This window comes from Ictidomys tridecemlineatus, chromosome 6 (assembly GCF_052094955.1).
Source record: "Ictidomys tridecemlineatus isolate mIctTri1 chromosome 6, mIctTri1.hap1, whole genome shotgun sequence".
Taxonomy (NCBI): domain Eukaryota; kingdom Metazoa; phylum Chordata; class Mammalia; order Rodentia; family Sciuridae; genus Ictidomys; species Ictidomys tridecemlineatus.
In genome coordinates, this window is record NC_135482.1 from 191,643,084 (window position 1) to 191,667,129 (window position 24,046).

Below are 24,046 nucleotides of genomic sequence, written 5' to 3' on the forward strand. Positions count from 1 at the left end.
AAAAATCTTCCCCTTTGCTACAGTTAAAATCTGTATAAGTAGTTTCTTCAAACTGTTATAATGACCTTTTCAAGCTCAGTGTCAAAAAGCATATGAAAAAGTATATTGACAAGTGCAAAACCTGAGCTCAACAGCTCAGGAGAAATCCCTTTGTTCATTAACTTACTCATGTCAGACTCGTTGAACACAAACTGAGACTCTTGCAAGTCAACAAAATTACTTTCATGTTTTTCTCTGTAGATATTTTATTATTCAAATAATCTGAAATATATTTAAAGTTGCTTTAGTATTAAGTTACATCTTGTAAGTTCACGAGTTGTGAGTCCGATTGCCTGTGCCACTTCTAACATGATTCAAAAGAGACATTTTGAAAGACAAGTTGTTTTATTTAGTCCCATTTTAATGTCCCCTTAAAAAGTTTGACTGTTGACTCTGGATATTCAGCTAAGAGAGTCGTATCAAAAACCTGCTTGAATTTATCTAAGAATTCATAATCTGTGCTGAACCTGAACTTGTTTGCCCAAAGTATCACGGTCCCCTGCTGGGAAAGGTGCACCATGGTGAGGAGCAGCTTGTCCAGGAAGTAATGGTGGTACACCACGTCAGAGGCCAAGACATAGTCGTAATGCAGGGCTGCCCTGGGGAAGTTCTGCTCCAGGTCTTGCCCCCACACCAGTTCCTTCACTTCAGGCAGATGTGCTGTGCATTTCAGGGTATTTTTTAAGAGATTATACTGAAGGTTTCCCAGGACATCAGGTAAATCCGTTGCTGTGACTTGAGCTCCTAAATGAGAGAGAGATGGTAACAATCACCTGGAAACTTTCGGGCGGCCAGAGTACTGATACACTCCGGGACATCATAAGAGAACCAGGCCCCTTGGCCTGCGCTTGCCATAGCTCGGGCTGGACAATTCTTTCTTGTTTGTGGGCCCATTCTGAACACAGCAAGGTGATTAGTAGGCTCCCCAGTCTCTCCCTCCCCCGCCTCCAGATGTCAGTAACTGCAAACCCCCCACCCCACTCCTGAGGTGAAGACCTCCAGGGCTCAGAGTCACCTCTGGACTCTCAACTTAGTCACTTTGAAAACAAGGTGAGCTCGAGGAGTTGCTCAGCCTCTCCAAGACTCAGTCATCTCTGCAGGTGACAGTCACGATTCCTGGCGTATGGCATTTTGGGGAGATACAGTGAGTGAAATTGTGGCCAAGCTCCTACCACAGCCTGCCTGCCACACAAAAAGCAATCTGTCATTGTCACCGTGAAGGTCTTTTACAACACGATCAGGAAGGAAGGAAGGAACAAACCTAGAATACTGGCCACAATGGAAACAAGGCCTGGTCCAGCACCGATTTCCAGTATTTTGGCATCTTGGAGATTCAACTCCTCTTGATGTTCTTCTAAATACTGGCACAAAGCTGTAGCCTAAAAAACACGAACAACCGGGATTTTCACCTGAGAACTGGAACACTGGACATCAGGAGCAACCCCTCTACCTTCAGAGTTAAAAGACTGAAAGACATTATTTTCTATTTATTGAAGTGTTCAAAGGAACCAAAATCTCATTCAATGCCATATTTAGACCCCTGGAACATAAAAGTTATGACAAATTGCATGTCACAAACTGGAGAAACAAATTCATTAAATTGACTATACTAGCTATGATCAATTCCTACCCCCCACCCAAAAAAAGCAGGGAGTGGAGATCTGTAGATTAGCTCAGCTCTTATAAATTGGGGAGATGTAGCTAAACAGCAACTTCTTCCCCTGATTTCACCATTTTGGGCCTGCAACTGCATTTAGAGTGTTATATAAACTTGAAAACTTCTCTTCCCAATCAATCAAAATTCAGCTTCGTTAGGACTGTGCTATCTTGGACAACTGGGTAGTTTCTTGGATTCTTGTTTTCTTAAATGGTTCATCAAAGAAACAGACTATCAGAACAGTGCTTCTTCAGGATGGAGATTCCTTGGAAAACTGGGAATGGAACCACCATTTGACCCAGCTATCCCTCTCCTCGGTCTATACCCAAAGTATAGAAGGCTTAAAAACAGCATACTACAGGGACACAGCCACATCAATGTTTACAGCAGCACAGTTCACAATAGCTAAACTGTGGAACCAACCTAGATGCCCCTCAGTAGATGAATGGATAAAGACAATGTGGCATATATACACAATGGAATATTATTCAGCATTAAAAGAGAATAAAATCATGGCATTTGCAGGTAAATGGATGGAGTTGGAGAATATTGAAATTAGCCAATTCCAAAAAACCAAATGCCAAATGTTTTATCAGATATAAGGAGGCTGATTCATAGTGGGGTTGGGAGAGAGAACATGGGAGGATTAGATTAACTCTAGATAAGGTAAAGTGATGGGAGGGGAGAGAAGGGGGCATAGGGGTATAAAAGATGGTGGGATGAGATGGACATCATTACCCTAAGTACATTTAAAAAGATGTGAATGGTGTAAATATACTTTGTGTACAACCTGCGATATGAAAAATTGTGCTCTACACGTATAATATGAATTGTAATGCATTCCACTGTATAACAAATTAGAATTTAAAAAAAAAAAAAAGAACAGTGCTTCTCAAACTTTAGTGTGCCAACAAATGCCCCGGGGTAGCTTGTTAAAGATGCAGATCCTTCTCTTGTAGCTCTGGCTCAAAATTCCCCATGTCTAGAGAGGCTCCCAGTGAAGCCAGCCTGCTGGCCTGCTGACCACACTCTGAGTATGGACAAGTTGTTCATTATACATGAAACCAACCATCTCTCTCCTTTATTCGTTCTATTCTGTCTCTACCTTGTCCTGACATTTCGGAGAAAATGAATGTTCCATTTGCATTGCTTCTCAAGGAAGTGTCCACTAGCAATGCGCTGGGGAAGGAACATTGAGATGAAAAACTATGGAGCTCTATAATTGGTTTTTATGTTTTGGCCCCAGGTATAGATATGCTTTCTGCCTCTGAACTCCAGGTTCTAGTCTAGGTTGGAGAGGAGTGGCCAGGGTGATTCCAGACCTGCCACTTATGATTGCCAGTAACAAGGCTAGTACTGCAGATTTTACCCCATAAGTCACTTTACTTCATCCTCATGTGTGCATAGGGAATGGACACATGCAAACATGAACATCACCTTTTTCTCTACTGCCAAGATATTTGGTGGCAGAGCTAGAGGTAAGCAAACCAATTATAAACTAATTCCAGTGATTTCAGGGAGATATATACCAGGGTGGGGGCGGCACATGATAGAGCTGCTGGGAGTCAGGGCTGCATTCTGGGTGCCAGGGAGAGGTGAGCCAAGTGTGGAAAGATGGGCACTCCAGGTGAGGCCACCTGGTGAGACAATGGTGTCAAATTGCACCAACCTCCAGCACTTGGCAAGGCACTCAGAGTTGAGAAGGGGAGTTCTGAGGAAGGAGATGAGTTTTTCTGTGAGGGCATTCAATAAGAGGAGAGTGTCCCTGGCATGGCCAGAGGACACATGCTGCCCTGTCCTCCAGGAGGGTCTGGCCCCATTCAGGGGTCGTCTGGAGATAAAAGCCTTCTCAGGAACCCATCCCTCTTAGCCCTGTGAGCAAACTCTAAAAGGAGCTCCTTCATAGATTCCGCCCCTGCAGGCACCCAGAGGGTCTTCCCACTTGACATGCGATTCTCCTAAAGCTTTCAGGGGATCCCAAGAGAGGTGCGTTTGGGTGCATAAATGGCTGAGGCCTTAGCGTAAAACAACTGAGTGGACAAATGTGCCGTTTCCATTCCTAATCTGTTACCACCGCTCTGGTTGTCTATTTGCTAAATTCATTAGAATAGGAAGCTTCGGAAGGCATTAGGTATTTTCAAACTTATTAAAGCAAAAGAAAGCCTTTATTGGAAGAGAATCATACTCATGAATAAGGTTCTGCTTAGAAGGGAGCAGAACCCTGAAACCTGGGGCCCTTTGGCTCCTCTTCTCCCAGTTCACTTGCTACCACTTCCCAGGACTGCCTGGACAGCTCCTGAGAACCTCTTGTCATGAACTTCTGCTCAAGATCCTGGACCAGGAGATGTGATTCACTGGGGAGTTTTTAAGACATGCAGCACCACAGATATGCACACACTCACACCATACCACACCTGAATCACAGTCTGCATTTAATAAGATTTCAGTGTGACTCAGAACAGAAAGGCTGAGGAGTTCTGCTCTGGAGCCTTTCCAAGCTCAGGCTGACAGCCTTTAGGCTGGAAGAGCCATGTGTGCCCCAGGAGAAGAGCTTTATCATCAAGCCTAGGAAGCTTTCTGAACTCCCTGTCCTTAGCCAGGAGGTGAGGATAGTGTTGCATTAATAATTACAATTCATGTAGGCTTACGTGTAGCACTGCATTTGTTATAACCATGTCAGGAACTAGACATTACCTCTACTCCAGGTTTCAAATGTGGAAATGGAGGCAATTGGAGGTGCAGTGAGCACCTGGGCCCCTGCAGCTTGAAAATGGCAGGTTTTCCTCCATTCTTGCAGCATCCTTGCTGGGCCGTCACAGGGGTGACATCAGGTGGAATAATACCTCCTAAATATTTCTGTGAAAATATCCATCCAGTCAAGGAAGTATGGATGGTCAAGAGCCAGTGGGTGTGACCCAAAGGTGCCTATTGCAAAGTCTAAACTCTAAATTCCTGATATTCTTTTTTTTTTCCTTAGCAATTGTATTCATGCTGCATTCTACTTCCCAATAAGGTCGGGTTTATTTAACATAAAAATATTGTTTAAGGAACATCACTTAAAGCAAAACCAATGCTTCTGAAGGAAATGCTATGCTTCTTTGGGGTCCAAGCACACCCCCAGCATCTCTGGGGGACCAGGTAATCCATCCTCAACTTGAGAAGCACAAGAGGTAGAAGTAGGTGGCCACCTGCCCACAGCAACACAGATGTACAAAACTGCCACCTCCAGAAAGACTAAGGGCACAAACGTCACCATGCGCTCACCGCTGGCCACACCACCGCTCCATAGCTCTCTATCGACTCTTGGATGACGATCTTCTTGCCAGCAAACTGGTAATGCTCCTGAGTGTAGCTGGCATAATCTGTCGGAACGAACTTCTGGAGGCTACGAAGAGCCGATTCTCTGTTGTTAGCGTCTGTGAAGCACAAAAATAAGACAGGCTTCATGCTCCATGGATCCGGGGTGAACCTACACTGGGTAAGACGGAGGAGACCAGCGATCTTTCCCGCAGTGGGGCAGTGCCATCAACCAGGGTCTGCAATGAACACCAAGCTGTGTTCTATGAGGGGATGCGACACAAGGTTCAGATGTGACCTTTTCCTCATGCAGCAAAACCCTGGAGGGGCCCTTGGCTTCTCCCTTCTCCTGAAGAGAGGAAGACCCATCCCCAACCTGTGTTCTGGTGTCAGGAGGAAGCGAAATTGTCAGGAAAATGGCACCTGAGAGCAGACTCTGCAATTAAGGGGGAACTAGGTGAACAGGAACCCGGCTATTTTTAGATCTGGACGTGAAGTAACATTCCCACACGCTGACTGCTCCCAAAATCCTTCCTGCAACTGCCCCTCAAAAGGCACAGGCCACGAGAGTGGGGCGGCTGTCACATGAGACCTGGCTATTAAGTTACTAAGGCTTTAAATACTCCTTTAGCCCCCATGACCCACGATAGCCGCTCTCAAATAGCATATAAAATGAGGGGAAGAGCGCCTGACGGGGCTGACATCACAGAATCGCAGATGGTTAAGGGTTTCCCAGAAGGTTTCAGGATAAAAGAGCAGCGGGTACACATGTCAGCAGGGAGGATGCTGAGCGCATGCGCACTCAGGGACCCTGCCTGGTGTGGACGCTGGGAAGGGATGAGCAGGGAGGAGTTTCCTAGCCCAGGGACTGGTTTTATCTGCAGGAAACTTGCCTTGTTGCCTGGGATACGATAGAAGATCTTTAAACAGCAGTGAAATCTGGGCTTGGGAGAAGAGCTGTCAGTTAACATTTGAAATGCCCTCATCAGAAGTAGCCACTCAAGGTGGAAGAGGGAGATGTGGACACCTGGAAAGTGGGCCTTGGAAGAAAGCTGATCTGCAGTCGCTCCTCGCAGGCAGGTCCCACAGCTATTTCCAACATCACTGATTTCAGTCTGCACCTGAGTGGCTCTATGCTGGGAGGCGGCGTGTTGATTCCAACAGACTAACCCATCAGTAGGGGAATGTGGAGTGGGCATTAGACCAGCGATGGTGTCCCTTGAGGATAGTTATGAAGAAAGGGCCCAGAAATGTCTATGTAGGTTTCATTTCTTTTTGTCCTTTTTCATTGTACTTTATTGAAGTATCATTTGCAGTATCTTAGGAGATGATCCTTGACCACGGCTGAAGTGAGTCATTTGTGAATTAGCAGAGAATGCCCTGAGCTCTGCCCAGTGTTGCTCATGGCCATGGTTCTCCTCTGTATGTTCTACCACTTGGAAGAGGAATCTCAAAAAGGTGAGCTCCCTGAGCTGGTAAGTGCCTGGCAATAAATAGCCAGTGTGGCCTGAGACTGGGCTCTTTGCTGTCACATGCCCTGTCAGGGGTGGTCAGGAGGCTGCTGGGTAAGAAGGAGACTTTAGGCCTTCACTTGCCTCCTGTCATAGGAGGCGATGCACACCGAACAAAACCAGCCCGGCACTTCTGAGTGACCGAGGAGGGCCAGCTCCTCACCTTCGGGCTGAGAGGCAGAAGCCAGAGGACAGGCCACCTGTGCTGAAGCAGGTGGAGCAGCCACTTCTGAGAGACGGAAAAAGCCCTGATTTGTAGTGTCTGGCAAAGGCCCTGGTGCAAATACTCCAATCATGGCGGAGTCCCAACTTCTGCCACTTGATGGGAAATACAGGCAGCCGCACACAGATCAGCCCCCAGAGAGCACCTCAAGAGCATGGCTGAGAGTGAACTGGAGTAAAGTAACTGCTGAGGAGCTTGGAGCATTTATTGTTTAGGCTTCTTAATAGACATTTGCCTTTAATATAATCTATTGAATTCTAAGTCTATATATTCTAAATTTTAATATAGCATGTTCTGCAACCAGAATTCCTGAAATTCAGTGCCATCTCCAGCATGCCTCTGGGGTGGGAGACTGACAGCAGCCAGCCCCTGCCAGCCCCTGCGCCCCTGCCCTATGGTCAGGTGCACCTTCCTCCCTTCCTCCCAAGGAGGGCCTGTTGGGGACTTATCTTTCTCTCAGAACTGTAGGAAAAGTTGGTGAGCTGATTTTGCCTAGCTCATCCCTTCACAAGTAAGTAAACTGACAAAGAATGAGCTTGAAGGTGTACTTTTCTGATCAACATTATTAAGAAATGCTGGCATACAAATGTTTTCCCATAAGACCCTCTGAAGTTCTACAAACACAGAAAATTGTATGACTGCAACACTTTAAATATTTTCATCTATTTTTTTCTGTGCTAGCCTGGTAGTTCAGAGATCAGATCTGAGAGAGAAGGTAGAGTTTCATTTTTATGTAAATGAGTCAGTAAAAATAAATAACATGCTCATTTAGTAGAATTAAGACATATTTGCACTCTATAAATGATTGTGTTTTAAATGGCTCTTATGATACCATTTTTATGTCTGTTATTTATGTACTTCTGAAGCTGTGCCCAGAAATGCAGCTACACTGCCACTCTGCTGTCCTAATGGAGAAATGTACCGTGATTGACAAGGGTCCATCACGCTGCTGGAATGCATTTCGGCAAGGAACAAAGGATATTTTAAAGTTCTTGTTACAAACATATGGCACTCTCAGATTTAAATACAAGATAAAACAAAGTTGCAGACTTGATAAAGCGAATGAGAAAATCGGGGTGATGTTTCAGTCTACACACAAAGGTGTTGTCAACCATGCTTCATTGTGGTAAGGATTGAGAGTTAAAAGGAAATGGAAATTCTTGCGGCCCAAGTTAACTTGAAAATGTCATCGTTAGGAAAGCAACCGAGGAAAGCTGTGGCAGTGAGGAAAAGGAGTTTACCTCCTGGGGGTCCCCCGGTGCCATCTTCCTGGAGAGCCCCCTCCTCTTCCTCCAACCAGCCACCTGGGGAGTTCGGTGCCTCTCCCAGGCACAGGGACTGCTGCACAGAGCTGAGACACACGTCCATAGCTGGAGCCTGCTGGGAGGAAAGAACTGGACAAGACCCGTGTCACTTGGCCCAAGGAAAGTCTGACTCTCCCTGAAGGATCCAAAGAGTGTAGCTTATCGCCTTAGCATCTGCTGAGCCGAAAAGATCAACTGCTTTTCAGCTTAGTTCCCTGGGAGAGCCAGGAGCCACCAAAGGAACTGCCATTTGGCTTTGCAGAGCAAGGTACAGAGAGAACATGAAACACAACCGAGTCCTCACATGGAGAAAAGCAAACTCAGAGCAGGTGTAGCCCGGGAACAAGACTGTCACTCGGGGCTAGAGCAAGGTTTGGTTATTTTGTAACCTTTGCCATTCTCTAGTGTCACCCAGTGTTGTAACACATCACTAAGTTCTGGGGATCTAAAATGCATTTCCAATAACTTTTGGATCTGAATTCCAATAAAGAAGATCTGCCCCGCGTTGCATACCATTGGGGATGATAAAGGGTAATGGCATCATGGCCGAGGAGCCAAGCCAGGGCTTGGAGCCAGCGCCAGGCTGCTCTACTTTCATCTGAGGCTCCGTTGGAAGACGGTAGAGAGCACTGGGCTGCACGCCAGGAACCTGGCCTGGCTCCCCACTCTTCACACTTGGCAAGCCACCTAATCCCCTCAGCACCCATTTCCTCACCAGCCGAAAGGGGATGACAGCATCTGCCTCGCTCATGGGGCAATGGTGAGAGACAGAAGAGCCAGAGTGATTATAAGCCACCAAGAACTCCACCTGCCTGGGCACAGGAGACCTGGCTAGGGGGATCACTGACTGGCATCAACGCAGAAATGCCCGAGGCAGCCTGAGGACCACCGTGCTCACCGCTGCCCAGCACAGCGCTGTGGTGCTCTGTGTGTACCTTCTCAACAACCCCCTGAATCAGGCACTGTTGTTACATGCTGTCTCGGGTGGGGAATCCAGACAGAGAGAAATTGAAAAGCAGCCCAAGAGCAGCTGCAGGTGGCCAGTGACAGGGCCCTGAGGCAGAGCAGGAGCCCATCTGCAGACCCTGCCTGGTGCCCACCAGTCAGCACAGCCCAAGCTGCCTGGGTTCAGCCTTAGTGTTCCTTGTCTAGTTTGCCCTGAAATTACTTGCAACACTTGGCTTGCCTCCATGCTGTGACAGTGACAGCCCTGGTCTTTCTCACAAAACATAAATGTTTTTCCTTACCCATTTTTACCATCTGGGTTTATTCTACACACACGGTCACTGCTGTATCCTATTGTCTCAGCCAGTGAAGGATGGCAACCAGACACCTCACCCACCCATGACTACTGAGCATGTAAAAACCACACCGAAGCCAGCTATTCAGGTGAGGAGTTGACCAGTGAACAGGCACACAGAGAAGGACCCCAGCCTGGGCAGCATCTGGAATTCCATCCCACACCCTGACAGGGGGCCTGCCCCTCTCACCTCCCGGCATCAGAATCACACAGGAAGTAGGCTGTGGTGCAGGTAATGTGATGTTTTCACTGACTCTAGAATCAGCCATTCAAACATTTACACCCCCCGCCCTGTTCTCTAACTCACACACCAGTGGAAACTGTTCCATCAGTCTGTGCTACACAGGAGTTTTTTTCTCTTGCAGGTACTTGCTCCTTCTTTTCCACTTCCCCACAATTTCAGGAAGTTAATGGTTCTGCCTTAAAAATAGCAGTCTGCCTACTGAAAAGTACACAGTAGGTCCTGAGTGCGACCCCTCAGCTCTGGTGAGAAGCCTGCATCGGGCGGCTCCACCATAAGTGATCTGCGTTGGAAGCGCAGATAATGTCCCCCCTCCTAGGAGGGCTGGGGGTATTGAGAGCCGTGACCCACCAAAGCCTCTCACACACACAATATCAACTGCTACTGTCATCTCCAGGCTTCAGAGGAGACCGCAGCGTGACACTGCATGGGGAATTCCCACATGTCACCCTGAGATGCTGCACATTAAGTTCAAGACATTTCTGCATCTGGCACACAAGAGAAGAAGACCTGTTTCCATTCAAATACCCGCTATACTGTTTCTTGTGAGACAAAGTCACTCCTTCCCTGTCATTACAGTTGACATGACAGATTCCCTCCCCAAAGACAGCAGTACATTGAAAAACAAGCCAGAAATATAATCTACTTAGTTTCTACACTGTACATTCATATATTTTAAAGATCTGGACAGTTTTTTTTTAAAAAAGATTATTTGTTAGTACCCTCAAAATGATTTCTGTTAGATATGCCTTTACCTTATGGAGCAGAAGAGATTTGAGGTTTCTGGGCACCCTTTAATCATGTGTTTATATAGATCTGTCCTGGAAGGATTAGCTTTTCATGAACAACAGCCAGCCAGTGGAAGCTCTAGTTATTTAGGGGAGCATTACCCGCCACTATGCAGAGGCACATTGCTTTGCTATAATTCTCTCTCATGCTCTCTCTTCCTCAACACACACACACACACACACACACACACACACACACACACGCACATGTGGGGGGAGGGAGAGAGAGAGAGACCTTGCAACATGAAATGGAATTTCCCTCAAAAGATCCATAAATATGGGGCTGGGGTTATCTTTCAGCGGTAGAGCATTCACCTCTCATGTGCAAGGCCCTGGGTTCGATCCTCAGCACCACATAAAAATAAATAAAAGTTACTGTGTACAGCTACCAAAAAAATAAACATTAAAAAATTCCATGAATATAACTCCAGCAGAACAGAGACTTCCGGGAGGGTGCCCAGCTGCTGTGGTGTGGTTTCAAGGTGGACTTCCATTTTACTTTTAAAAGAAGTAGAGGTGTGGCAGCTGGGGTCTTTACCCACTTACAAACTTTGTGCTCATCATCCAGACTCCTTGAGGCTCAAGGGAGGGGAGTGTCTGCTGCAGATTCTGCCCAGGACCCGATCAGGGCAGCCAGAAATAACATGAACCTCTACCCAGAGGAAAGGAAGATGTTGGTGAGGAAGAAAGGAGGACATCTATCCATTAGAAGGGACTTGAGTCAAAGGCCTAGAGTTGCATCTGGGCTGTTTCAGAGGGGCAGCAGGAATAGGATATCAGAAATACTCCCCCCAAAAAGGAGCAAGCCACTGTGATTTATTTAAGGAAATAAGGGACAGCTAAAGGAAGGAGTAAAATTACATGCTCCTTAATGGAGCTCGGAAACCCTTAAAATAGAATATGGGTCATGTAAAGTAAAGCCTCAGGCAAATGGGAATTATCTAATTATTCTCATTTATGTAGGGCTCTGTTCAACCAGCAGCTGAATCGATACTGACTTATTCCAACCTTCACATTCACTTCTCTGCCATTGCTATTTTTTTTGTTCTTTATGTCAGTTTCTTGGAACGTTGTCTGGATGTGTTGTGGTGCCATAGCTTCGGGGTCTTCTCTCAGGTTCCTCAGGTGCTGGGGAGACCTGGCATTTTCCTGCTCCGCCATCCTACCGCCCTTCTGCTCCCCGTGGGTCCACTTCTGGGATTGCATCCTGCATTCCTGTCACTTATTCCACCAGATGTCATTGTCCCTGTAAGACTAGTTCCCTGGCACGTGTGGTCGCTGCCTTTGTTGTTCAGAGTGAATTTTCCCAGCACCGGAGCAGCCGGGAAGACACCCAGAGGCCCGGGAGGGGCTGGCGCCGTGCACAGGGCAGGCACACATGCGTTGTTTTCAAATAGTTCAAGTGCCAGCCCATGAGGAGGGATCAAGCCCTCGGCAGGGCTCTGCAGGGCTCTGCAGGGCTCACTGATGAAGTCAGTTACCAGGAGGCGGCATGGGCTCAGTAGGAAAGAACTTTCTAACCAGCACAGCAGTGGAACAATTGATCCCAGCAGGCCCCGCACACTGGAAAGGTGGGCCAGGGCTGGAGTCAGAAGACACAGATGGTGACGGCTTACCTGGGGTTCAAACTGGGCTGTCTGTGTGGGGCCGCTCTGCTTCCCTCCTTCAGCACAGACCCTTGTCCCTCCGCTTTTTCTGATTAAAGCTGGCTCTCTGGCCCTTGGTTCTCTTGGGGGAATCCTTCCCTCCCTACTGAGGGCATCTTGCATTTTGGGGAGACTTGCTTGTTTGGTTGTCAAAACAGGAGGTGAGGTGCTAAGGGGACCCATGCACACCAGCTGGGATGCTGATTAACATCCCGCCATGCGTAGGTCAAGCCCCAATAAAGAATGACCCGGACAGTAATCAGTAATACGCTCCAACTCCGGGTAATTCTTTGTTGGTCTTGAATGGTTGGAGTTGGACAATATTATGCTAAGTGAAGTAAGCCAATCCCCCAAAAAATAAAGGCCGAATGTTTTCTCTGATTAGTGGATGTTGATCTATGATGGGGGCGGGCATGGGAAGGACGGAGGAGCTTTGGACTGGGCAGAGGGGAGGGTTGGGAGGGGTCATGAGGACAGGAAAGATGGTGGAACGATTGGACATTGTTACCCTAGGTATGTGTATGATTGCACCAGAGAACTGAAATGTGGTGCTCCATTTGGGTACGATGAATTGAAATGCATTCTGTTGTCATGCACAATGAAGTAGAACAAATCAAAATTAAAAACAAAACAAAAATAAAATATTACCCGGCCCCAAATGTCAACAGTGCCACGTTCCAGAAGCCCTTGATGACCATCCTGAGCACTCCACCTATTAGCTGAGTGACCGTGGGTGAGTACCCTGTCTCCTTTGTCCCTCGGGGTCCACATGTGTAAAATAGAAGTGGACTAGCATTTGCAGGGCACCCAACACATGGCCGATGCTGAGCGACATCTTCCCCACCTTCCTTCCCCACTTTACTTAGACTGGTTTCTCTAAGATGCAGACGTGCAGACAGCGATGGGAGCCGGAGCATGTCTGGGAAGTATGAGTAACTCGGGCAGAAGGTAGAAGTCACCCAGGGGAGACTGCAGCCTGCAAAGGGAGCGCTGAGGAGCCGTGTCCTCAGTGGGCACCCGCACTGGACTAGGGCGGGGGAGCTGGGCAAATCTTGCATTTGACAATCATTCTACTCCCGGTTCTGAGAGCTTCTGGGGTCTTTTTACAGAAACACCTCAGACACAAAGAGAGCAGCAGCTGGGTACTCAGATGCGTCTGAGCACTGTGAGCCAGACGGTGTCTGTGACAGCCCCACCCTTCCTGCAGTCTCAGAGGAGTCAATGAAAGTTTATGCACCTTGAAGCATTTGGTGCCTGGTGCCCATGACACCCCAGGAAGATCACAGATAAATTAATGTTTTGTACTGTGTCATGTGACTCAAGGAGGTTGAAGGGCTCTTGCTGAGGATTCTGGGTCAGCCACCAAATCAAGTGGAAAAACCAAACATACAGCCTTGAGAAATACTTCATCACAAGGATTACTTATCTACTCTATAAAGCAGCTCGGTCACAAAACCAGTGAGTTGCTTTGATGGACTTATAAGCATTTTGAAGAACAGTTGTTTGTTTCTATTTTCAAATTTCAAATTGATGGTGCCTTGGGTCCTTGTCCCCAGCCATAATGATCAATAGACAGGAACCCAGGGTGCGAATTCAGGTGGATGGATACAAGATTGATTTTCTCCTTGATACTGGGGCTACCTTCTCAGTCCTGACAGAATTCTGGGGGCAAACAGTGCCGTCCACCTCTCCTATTGTCGGGGTAGGAGGAAAGACTATCTATCCAAGAAAGACTCCCCTATTACTCTGTTCCATAGACAACTTCCCAACCTCTCAGACATTCCTAGTTATGCCCCAATGTCCAGTTCCTTTGCTCGGCTGAGATATTCTCTCTAAATTCAATACAACAATCAATATACAGGCTCCTACCGTCAGTCAGGCCCCAGAATCGGTCTGTTCATCTTTTCTGGCCCTTTTGGCAGAAAGCTGGCCATTCTGCTGCTCCACTTGTGAGGCTGACGTAAATACCACACTAACCTATTTGACCCGATTGTATGGGATACCCACACCCCCTCCACCATTTCCTGATTTTTCAGGATCTTCTTAGCAAGGGGTACCTCCGTCCTGCTCATTCCCCTTGCCCATACTAGTGGTAAAAAAGCCCAATGGGTCCTACCTATGACTCATCAACACTTCCGTTAGGCCCATAAAGTTCTTCTGGGCCTACAACATACATCCTTTGGTTCCCAACCCATACACTCTGCTGGCTCACATGATCCTTACCCACCAATCAGAGCCCTGCTTGCTCACATGATCCTTACCCACCAATTAGAGCCCTGCTTGCTCACATGATCCTTACCCACCAATCAGAGCCCTGCTGGCTCATCTGATCCTACCCACCAATCAGACTAGCCCCTGCTGGCTCACCTGATCCTTACCCTCCAATCAAAAAGCACCCCATGCCAACTGTCAAACCACCCCTGGCTCTATAAATATGCAGAGCTGTTCCTCAATAAACAGGCATTTGCTCCCACAACAAGCTTGTTTGTTCTTTCATTTCCCAATCCATTTCTTAAGGCAGATTTCTTCTCAAAGAACTTTTATTATAATTTTATTAGAAAGATCTCCAACTGCAACAGCATGTAACTCACAATGGGCAACTGTCAGGTTTTGTGGTATCACAGCAGCCAAGAATGCTCTGGGGTTGAGCTAAGGGCCTATAGTATTAATTCCATGAGGAATGCTGTGCTTGGAAGCAGGTTTTGATGAAAAATTCTAACAAAGAAATGTCTTTAAAATAGAGTGTTAATTTGGTAAAGACATTGAATCTGTCTTAAAATTGAAAAAATGATAGCCTTAACCCCAGAACAAATGAATTCAAATAAATTTGACATTATGGAAACATGGCTTATTTGAGAATAAGGAGGAAACATAGGCCTTAATTCTAGTTTCACTGTCAGACCTGTTAACAAAAAATAAAATAAAAAATAGAAATACCTGCACACATCCAATTCTCCACAATGGATGTAAGTACCCAAGACAGACCCCTGGTCTTCCACCAGAGCCCTCGGGTAAGGCAGCACAGGCCACCCTCAGTTCTGCCACCCTGCAGCTCAACCAGCAGCCTCTGCACCCTGCTCTTTCCACATTGCCATCTGCCTGTGGGAAACGGCACTTTTTAGGGTGGACTTGGGTGTAATTAATCATCCTCTGATTTTAGCAACATCAGTTGACTACTGTTCTGAAAGGCAATTTTTTCCAAACAGGCTTCTATTAGGAAAGAATGTGTTTACCTGGTGGAACTATTCTGGGATATTCCTCAGAGGGCAATTCCTTTCATTCTTTCCCCGCTTCCAGGGCAAACTCGATCTGATAGGCACGCTCTCCTGCAAGGCCATGGTGTCAGGATCGGGAGGAAATGCGCTGCACTACTGAAGTACTGATCCAGATGGAGAGGGCTGCAGGCGGCGGCGAGGGAATTTTATCCTGCTTTCCAACTGGGGCCTCAGACAAATCACTTCATTTTTGAGGCTCTGTTTCCTTCAACACCTTTACCATATCCACCCCAGAAAGTTCTGGAAGAAAATGTCTCTGGGCAGTGCTGAGTCCCTCTCCTCTGCCCTAGTAAAAGCAAAGACCTGGGATGGAGAACCCACGAGGACATCCCATAAACTGCTCAACGGCTCAGCGGCCTCAAGGACAACTGCTGTCCTGGGCACAGCTGCCCCAGGAAGTTGCCCCAGGGCCTGCTGATCTTATGCCATGGAGACAAAACCTGGGGCAAGAGACCACTGAGATGCCGGGGTCTTGTGAGCACACAGAATTCTAGTGCAGCCCGACTGGTGGTCTGCGTGTGTGCGGCTGTGTGCCTGCTCATGTCAGAGCACGATCCTATGAGCATCCGGGATTAGTGAGTGGAGAGGGAATTAGCTGGGAGCAAGGAAAAGAGGGATATGCAAATATTGATAATGATGATAAAGGCTGATTTTTAAAAAGGCACTTGTGATATGATCCCATGCTTGAGTAGCGGGTAACCAGTGCGTTGCACCTGGAGGGCTGTGTGTGGGGTGGTTTTTGTTGCTTCATTACATTCCGTCTTGCTCTGGCCTCCCCCAGTGAGGTTGATTAAGACATGCAGCTGGGAAACGGGAAAAGAAACAAAGAAGGGAGAGCCAACGTCAGGCACACTTTCTGGTGGCAGGTAACTGGAACTCACTTCTCTGGGACCTTCTCAGGAGCTTTCTGAACTGCACCTCAATACTATTCACCCAGAGGTCCCAGGGGGAAATCCTTTCCATCTGCTCCTGTTAGCATTGGTCAAGGGTGACTCCACCATGTTTCTGGGTTGTTCTTGCCTAGGAACCAGCAGTTCCAAGGGTGCCTGATGCCCTTGCAAGGGAGAAGCCTCGGGTCAAGCAGCAGATGGGACAGGGCCTGAGAAGTGTCCTTGGTTGTGATCATGAAGCCCAGATGGGCGGGCTACACCACTGAAGCAGGCTTTAGGGGCAGGATGGTTTATAGTCCTAATGCAGACACTGGCTGAGTTTTCTACGACAAGTATGCATTACTGAGCTAGTGAAAAGAAAATCTTTCTTCACTGTTGGAAAAAAAAAAGTCTATTTATGTAATTCCTACCTATAGTTGATGGCTAGAGCTTCAGCAATGTTTGAAACTTGACATGATGTCCTCTGTTACTCTTCCTACTCTCTTCCTTCCGATTTTCTCTCCTCTTTCTATATCTTACACAATTAGGCAGCTCCCACACCAGTCCACCGAGGTCGGCCAGCCCGGCCAGGTGTGCAGGCCAGAAGACGGAACCCCAGAGGCTACCTCTGGCTCCAGAGAATTCATTGTAATTCTCTCCTCTCTCTCAACTCTATTTCTGTCTCTGTTTTCTTTTGTTGCCTTTAGTTATTCAGTTAAAGTCCGCTGTAGTTTCATTTATTTTTATCATGACACATGGGGGGAAAGAAACCTGAAGCATTTACATTTACATTTGTTAATGTAAACTAGGAAAATCTTGCACATCACAGAACAATTTCTGGTGCTTCTATCAAAGGAAAAAAAACAATGAGGATCGTTAAAGTGTGGTAAGGCACACTTTGCCTAGGACCATCAAGGTAGGGGGCAGCACGGCAATGGGGTTTTGCACTTGAAGAGGGACTGGGCTCAGCTCTAACTCTCACATTGGTGAGTGGGAATTCAAAGTGGAGTAGCAGCAAAGCGGGACAGGGGTTGGGGGTTGTCATTGAATGGAAAAATGTTACGAGGAAATATCAGGGGCAAGAACTTCCAGCAGTACCCACCTCTCAGGATTCTCTCTGCAGGCATCACCAGGGGGTGGTGAGAGTTCAGGACTCTGAGAGTTGAAGAGTGATCAGATACTGAGCACGGGTCAGGGTCAGTGTTGCCAAACCAGTTTTTACAAGAACACAGAAAAGCCAAGCGAAGGTTCAGGCAACTTGTGTGGTTTGGTCCAGCCGAGAATCTTTGTCCCTTACAGAGACAGTGGCACTGATGCAGACCCACACTCTCCCAGAGGTGGCTGGAAGTTCACAAGCTCTTCAAAGCTCTGGAATTAAAGAGGATGTTTGCAACTTTTGGACGCTCAGATTTCCAGTGACACTGTCAACCGTAATGAGACGTCGATCTCTTTTTTAATGCTGCCGCCGTACACACAGCCATTTTTCAGTTAAAGTCCTGTTGGCAAATGTTATCTCATTTTAAGCTCAGGTCATCAGCACCTGGGACAGAGTGTGGGGGAGGAGAGCTCCCTCCCTGCTAGTCACTTCTCCAAGGCCAGCAGGTTGCTGCAAGGACAGCAATCTTTACCAGAAAAGAAAGGAAAACAATGAGTGAAAAAAAACAAAAAAAAACCTTCATCCAATCAAGAAAGAATTGGATAAGCTGGACTCATTAAAATTAGGACCCTCAGCAACTTAGTGAGAACCTATCTCAAAACAAAAAATAAAAAGGACTGGGGATGTAACTCTGTGAAATAGTGCCCAGGATTCAATATTCAATCCCTAGTAGGAAAAAAAAAATGAACCTTAATGTAAACTGTGGACTTCTGGTGATATATCGGCATAAGTCCATCAATGGTAACAGAAGTACCACTGAGGCCCAGGCCACTGACAGGGAGAGACTGGGGAGTGATGCATAGCACACAGAGTAAACGGGAATTCTCTGTATTTCCACTCAATTTTTCTACAACCTAAAACTGCTCTAACAAATAAAATCTACTTTTTAAAAATCTTCCTACATAATAAAAGTAAATGGCAACAAAAATCTTTAAGAAAGCTTATTGTTAAAAGAGACTTTCTTCGTAATAATAGGTCAGGCTCCATTTCGGCTCTCTGAGAAAACAATTCTGATGGGTCGATATTCTCCTAACCCTGTCTCACTACGTTAATAGAAAACCCCAAGTGGTAGTCAGGAGTCAATCCTCAGGTCTCTGCAAGCTGAAACCCTGAATTGCAGGCAGCTTAAGTGCTTTACACATGTGTGGACAGTCAGCTGATTAGGCCCAGCCTTGGTTCCCTGCCCAGCACAGCAACAGCGATGGCGTTATTGGCGGCTCCAATGCAGGATTGTGTCTTCATTCCAGACGTGTGAATCACTTTGGTATTGAAACAACAACTGTGGCTTCTTCTCCGCTCCCCAAACAAAGCAGCGTGCCTTCATACCTAGGCAATAGGATTGGAAATACTCCACTACACCCACATGGAAACAACGCCCTCATCTAGCGGTGCCTCTTTGGAAGCCCAGGTCAGAGCACCAAAGTGTCACTCTCCTTTCACTGAAGAGGGGACGCGAATGTGATAAAATGTGAATTTCACCCAAGATACCTGTGTCACCTGTCCCAGAAAGCGTTGGTTCTAATCTGAAATGCATGCTGAGCTGTTCCAACCACTTAAAACCCTCTGCATTAGCAGATTGCTGGGAAATTGAGAACCAAATTCAGCCTCTCTTTTTTTAGCTCTCCTGGCACAGTGGGAGTGGAAGGATCATAGATCATTTATAAATGCGCTAACACCAGGAAGCATAAATCATTTTATTTAGAATAGAGCTCATTTATAGACGTTCCTTAGAGTGTAGCTTTCCCCCATCTCTTGGTTTGGTTATTTTATAGGTGGAAAGTGGAGATAAGACTTTTCTTTTTTCTAAACAGTTGTTTTTCTCTCTGGAAATTTCTTACTACCTCTCTCTGCCCAAGTAATTCTTACTATTTCCTTCAGCACAACTCAAACATCAGCCACCAGGAGGTTGCCTAGAACACTTTCTTACTAAGTTCTGGTCTTGTGTTCTCTTTTCTTATAGTCCAATTTAATTATCTGAGAATTTCTCTCTTGCCCATTGGACCCCGAGGACCATGATAGTTGAGACAATGTACCTGGTCTGGTTATTGGCATAGAAAAGATGCTCATTAAATATTTAAAGAATAAGTAAGATGTGTGAATAAACATGGGACCAGCTTCTTTCCTCAACAGAATTCAGATCGCACAGATTTGAAGAGTTGGTGTAAATCAGCTTCTTTGTAAGTGGAGAAGTTCTACTACCAGCGCCCAGCTTCTCAAGTTTAAGTATCACTTTTCTACTGTTGACAGAGCAAGTTCTATCTCAGTCCTGAACACAGTGATTACTCCCTGTGTTTGCTATTTCTACATTCTTTAGAGTTTTCCTCTTATGAGTGGATGCACCATTATTCCAAACCCCTGTTATACTTTTATCTCCAATTTTCTTGTTTAAGTTGTAGAGTGGTTTCTTTTTCCTGATTGGACCCAAGCAGAAATAGATACAAGCAAAGATTCTTTTGAATAAGTGTATGAGATTTATCGCTTTTTAATAAGATGTAAAATTAATGTTCTTGCCGTAGCATGTTCTATATCTGGATGTGTAGTAGGAAACCATGTGTTCTAAGCTTGTACTTTTTGCCCATCAGTAGCAGATTCTAATTGGGAAGAGCCACATGTAGGGACATGTTATTAGCCTTGGGAACTCTTCATACTCCTGGCTTTTGTGAGCTGTGAGTCCCTGAGACCAATGACCATTCTGATGAGAGTCTGGACACAGGAGACAGTCTCTGCCCAGATGAGCATCTGTAGGTTCTGGACTTATTACTTTCCTAGTGTGACCGCAGGGCATGCCCCTTTCGAAGAAATACTATTGGTTTGCTCTCTGGCTGCCATTGAATCTGCACACCTGACCCACAGAGGCCATGTGACTCTGTGAACTGATCTTCCCATTCTCAGGTCAGTGAGTTTGGTCCCCATGACTAGGGAAGTGGGAAGGACCCATGCGGAAGATGAAGTTCAATCAACCCCCTAGAAGTACCTTGGCTTTAGGTGGAAAAGTCACCTCTGGACTTCAAAAGGAAATTTCACCCCCCACTTCACCACCTAAAGCAAAGATGTAGCTTTGTGGGGCCCTAAATTCAGTCTCCCCTAAATGCCTGGCCTGGGCATTAGTGAATGGTTTGGGGTCCCCTGAGCTGTGTGGCCATGCTGCCCACACAGGACCAAAGACAGATGGGGTCTCTCCACCCAGAGGTCAGAGCTTACACAGTTTTTGTGGTTCTGGCCAGTTCTTCCTTGTGTGTAGACATCCTGTGTGTTAATCATTCTTCGGCTGTTGTCACTGGCAAATGGCAGATGTGTGGTCTGCCACTCTTGTGCAGACTCCATATTAGCACCCTCTTTGGAGGCTGCCAATAATGGTAACTGCTGAGAGGACCATCTCACACAGATGCAAACAGGAATCCTTCTCTGATGACACTGTTAGAGCCACGCCTGGATGGAGCCTGGCGTGTCAAACTGCCACCTTGTTACCTGGGTCCCAAGTCGCACTGGATTGGGACACATCCCCAGCTTGGGCACAAAGCCAAGCTCCTTGTTCCTGCTGCAGGGGCCCTGCATATGAGACTGCAGCCCAGCCACAAGGAGACCTCCTTGTTGGCCATGGAGAGGCTGCAGGGCACAGGGTGCTGCTCCTGGCAGTTTGACTAATTCAGACCTCAGTTCCCTTATGGGGCTATGGGGGGCACCATGACCCTCTGGACACTTTTTCAGGTTTGATGCTATTGTTGCAGTTCAATTAGCAAACTCTGGACACTCAATTGAGGTCCTTGAAGTTCATCTTTGTTATTTTGTCAGCTTTCTGGATCATTAGCCCTTCCACTCTCCCTGCCAGCATCTGGTATTGTTGCTCATTGGAGCAGTCTCTTAAAAATTTGATTCAAAGATTTGATCCTGCTTCCCTCACCTCTCTCTGGTCCACACCCCTCAGTGAAACAGCTTGGTCACTGAATACAGCTGTGACCACAGAGGGGTTATAATCTCTGTGTCACTTCCTAGGCAATAATCAGGATGAAAGTGGGGTGGGGAGATGAGAAAGGGACCTGTTTTGAAAACGGATTTCACTCTGGCCCTTTCCAGTTACAATGCTTCTTTTTGTTTTTGTTTTTATTGTTTTCCATCAAAGCAAACCTGCTGAGAGCCATAGCTGAGTCCAAATGACACATGGCATTTTTGCCAGAAAGGAGTGGTTGAGAGGTAACAGCCAGCAAGCCATTGAGATGATAATGGTTATGTTAAGCTGTGTACATTAGACCCTTGCTGTCCGCCTAGGCCTGCTACTTTGGAGTTCTCGCGATTCTCAGAGAGTTCCAATTGGTTGGGGAAGTGCCGGGAGAGGGATTTCCGGGTGGTGTGTGGTGTGTCCCAAGAGAAGGCTGCGTGCCCGGTGTTCGCAGGAGTGCAGAGAACAAAGGAGTTCCTGTTTTGAACCTACAAGGCTGTGTGGCAGCTCCGTTATTTTGTGCCCAGCCAGACTGCGGCACAAACCCATGCTTTTCTGGTTTTATAGTTTTTTTTGACAGAAGCTTAGACAAAGAAGAGGCTGGGAGATTCAAACTTGGTTCTGGCTTAGGCCCTGAGTTCTCTTGTGGGATTGACCTCATAAGCATCATAAGGACGAGGACCCTTAGCTTCACATACAGCTCACCAAGACTCCTCACAAGTCATATGTGAACCATTTTTCATTCTAAGTTTATGAAAAATGTCCTTGTACCTCTTGCACCTTACCCTGTTGGAGGAAGGTCTGGGTATGAATAGGGGATCACTAGGGGGAACAAATGAAATGGTAGAAACCAGAACGGGGTCTGACAATTTTACAGCGATGAAAGGAAAGCACCTGGGAGGGATGACTCAGATCCCATGAGGGACAGAAAGGCATTAATAATCTTTTTATTTTAGAACTAGAGCTCCTAGAGGTTCCCATCTAAGGAAAACACCTGGTGTCTTTCACAAGCAGTTGCAAACACTTTGCATTAGCTGATGCCAGACCTGCGATACCCTGAAAGTGCACTGACCACAATTTGGTCACCAGTCTCCTCAACCTGACAGAGAAATGGGTTAGGGCTGGGGATGTGACTCAAGCGGTAGCGCACTTGCCTGGCATGCGTGTGGCCCAGGTTCAATCCTCAGCACCACATACAAACAAAGATGTTGTGTCCGCCGAAAACTAAAAAATAAATATTAAAAAAAATATATTAAAAAAAAAATGGGTTAGAATCAGCCAGGGCTTGTCCCAGCTCCTGGATCTCCTGTATGAACATCCATCAGTGTCTGTCCTCATGCTTTCCCTTGTTCCCATTTGCAGTCATTTTCCAGGGCAGACAAGAGAATGGATAAAAGGCCATGTGTTCATGCAGTGGAGTATTATTCCACAATAAGGATAAACCACAAGTTCTGCACAGATAACTGCCACAAACAAAACGTTCAGTGAAAGAAGCCAGACACAATGTGTACATAACACCCCCAAATAAAGAGGCACAGTGAGCCTATGGAGATGGGAGTCAGAAGAGTGGTTTTGTTGGGGTGATTGGCTTCCTTTCTGTTCCTCGTCTAGACTCTTCCCAGAAATCACCCCAGAAATTTTGGTGGTTGCTCTAGGAGATAAAATATACAGATATAAGTAATCACAATTCACTAGTATGAGCATTTAAGTACTTTACTACAGACTCAGAATGTGGATCAGGATGTTATTTGACACTGTACTTCTCTTCTAAAACCTATTGCTATGTTGATTCTGGTTGGTTTTATGAATTGGTTACTTGAGAGTCTTCCCACAACTTTAAGTACAAATATTTTAAAAGTAGTAAGTGGTAGAATGAGAAACCTTATCATTTAGGTCCCTTTACACACACACCCCTGTGTTACTGTTTTTCATCACTGTGACCAGAACACTTGAAAGAGGAAAGGCTTACTTTGGCTCATGGTTCCAGATGTCTTAGTCTATGGTCAGCTGACTCCATTGCTCTGGCCCTGAGGTGAGGCAGATCATCATGGTGGACAATCATGGAGGAGCAAAGCTGCTTAGCTAATGGTAGTTGGGAGTCAGTGGGTGGAGGAGAGTGATAAAAAAGGGCCAGGCAGAATCAGTTCAAAGGCATGGTCCCAGTGACCAGCTTCCTTCAACCATACCCCACCTGCTTATAGTTTCCACCTCTCTGTATGGTCCATTCAATTTATTATTCCATCAAATTCATCCATTCATTCACTGATGAGGGTACAGCCTTCATGATCCATTCACTTCCCCAAAGTCCCACCTCTGGACACTGATACATTAGAGACTGAGTCTTCAACACATGAGCATTCGGGGGATATTCTAGGTCCAAACCTTAACAGAAGGATTGATAGATAGGTTTTGTGTAATTTTTTTTAGACAAAAGAAATGACACCATGTCTCCTCTTAGAAATGACTTGGTATAGTCATGATGGTGCAGGGGAGAAGAAAGAAAAACATTCATGATTGGTTGGGTGAGTGCTGTGGCCTGGGCATTTGTGTCTCTAAAATTCCTGTTGAAGGCTAATCCCCAAAGCATTTTTCTGGAGAGATGGGGTCTTTATGAAGTAACCAGAGGTGAGGTGGAGGCTTCAAGAATGGGATTGGAGCCCTTATCAAAGGGCTTGATAAATGAGTTGGTGACACAGGTCTGTAGTCCCCAAGACTGGGGAGATTGAGGCAGGCAGATTTCAAGTTCCAGGTCAGCCTGGGCAACTTAGCAAGACCTTGTCTCCAAATAAAACATAAAGACTGA

General features: G+C 46.4%; 1 protein-coding gene across 2 annotated transcripts in view; it reads right to left on the minus strand.

The window, feature by feature from the left end:
• Positions 1–216: 216 nt before the first annotated feature.
• The window catches only part of Mettl21c (methyltransferase 21C, AARS1 lysine), a 60,520-nt gene continuing 36,690 nt past the window's right edge, over positions 217–24,046 (minus strand). The window contains exons 4-8 of one of the 2 annotated variants that reach the window (XM_005317005.5): positions 10,328–22,467; positions 7,969–8,121; positions 4,961–5,112; positions 1,301–1,418; positions 217–783 (exon numbers count right to left, since the gene is read on the minus strand). In XM_005317005.5, coding sequence (XP_005317062.2) covers positions 389–783; positions 1,301–1,418; positions 4,961–5,112; positions 7,969–8,095 — 792 coding nt within the window. In that variant the 5' untranslated portion in view covers positions 8,096–8,121; positions 10,328–22,467 and the 3' untranslated portion in view covers positions 217–388. Of the gene's footprint in view, positions 784–1,300; positions 1,419–4,960; positions 5,113–7,968; positions 22,468–24,046 lie in introns of both variants that reach the window. The other variant, XM_078016310.1, reaches the window with a different exon arrangement.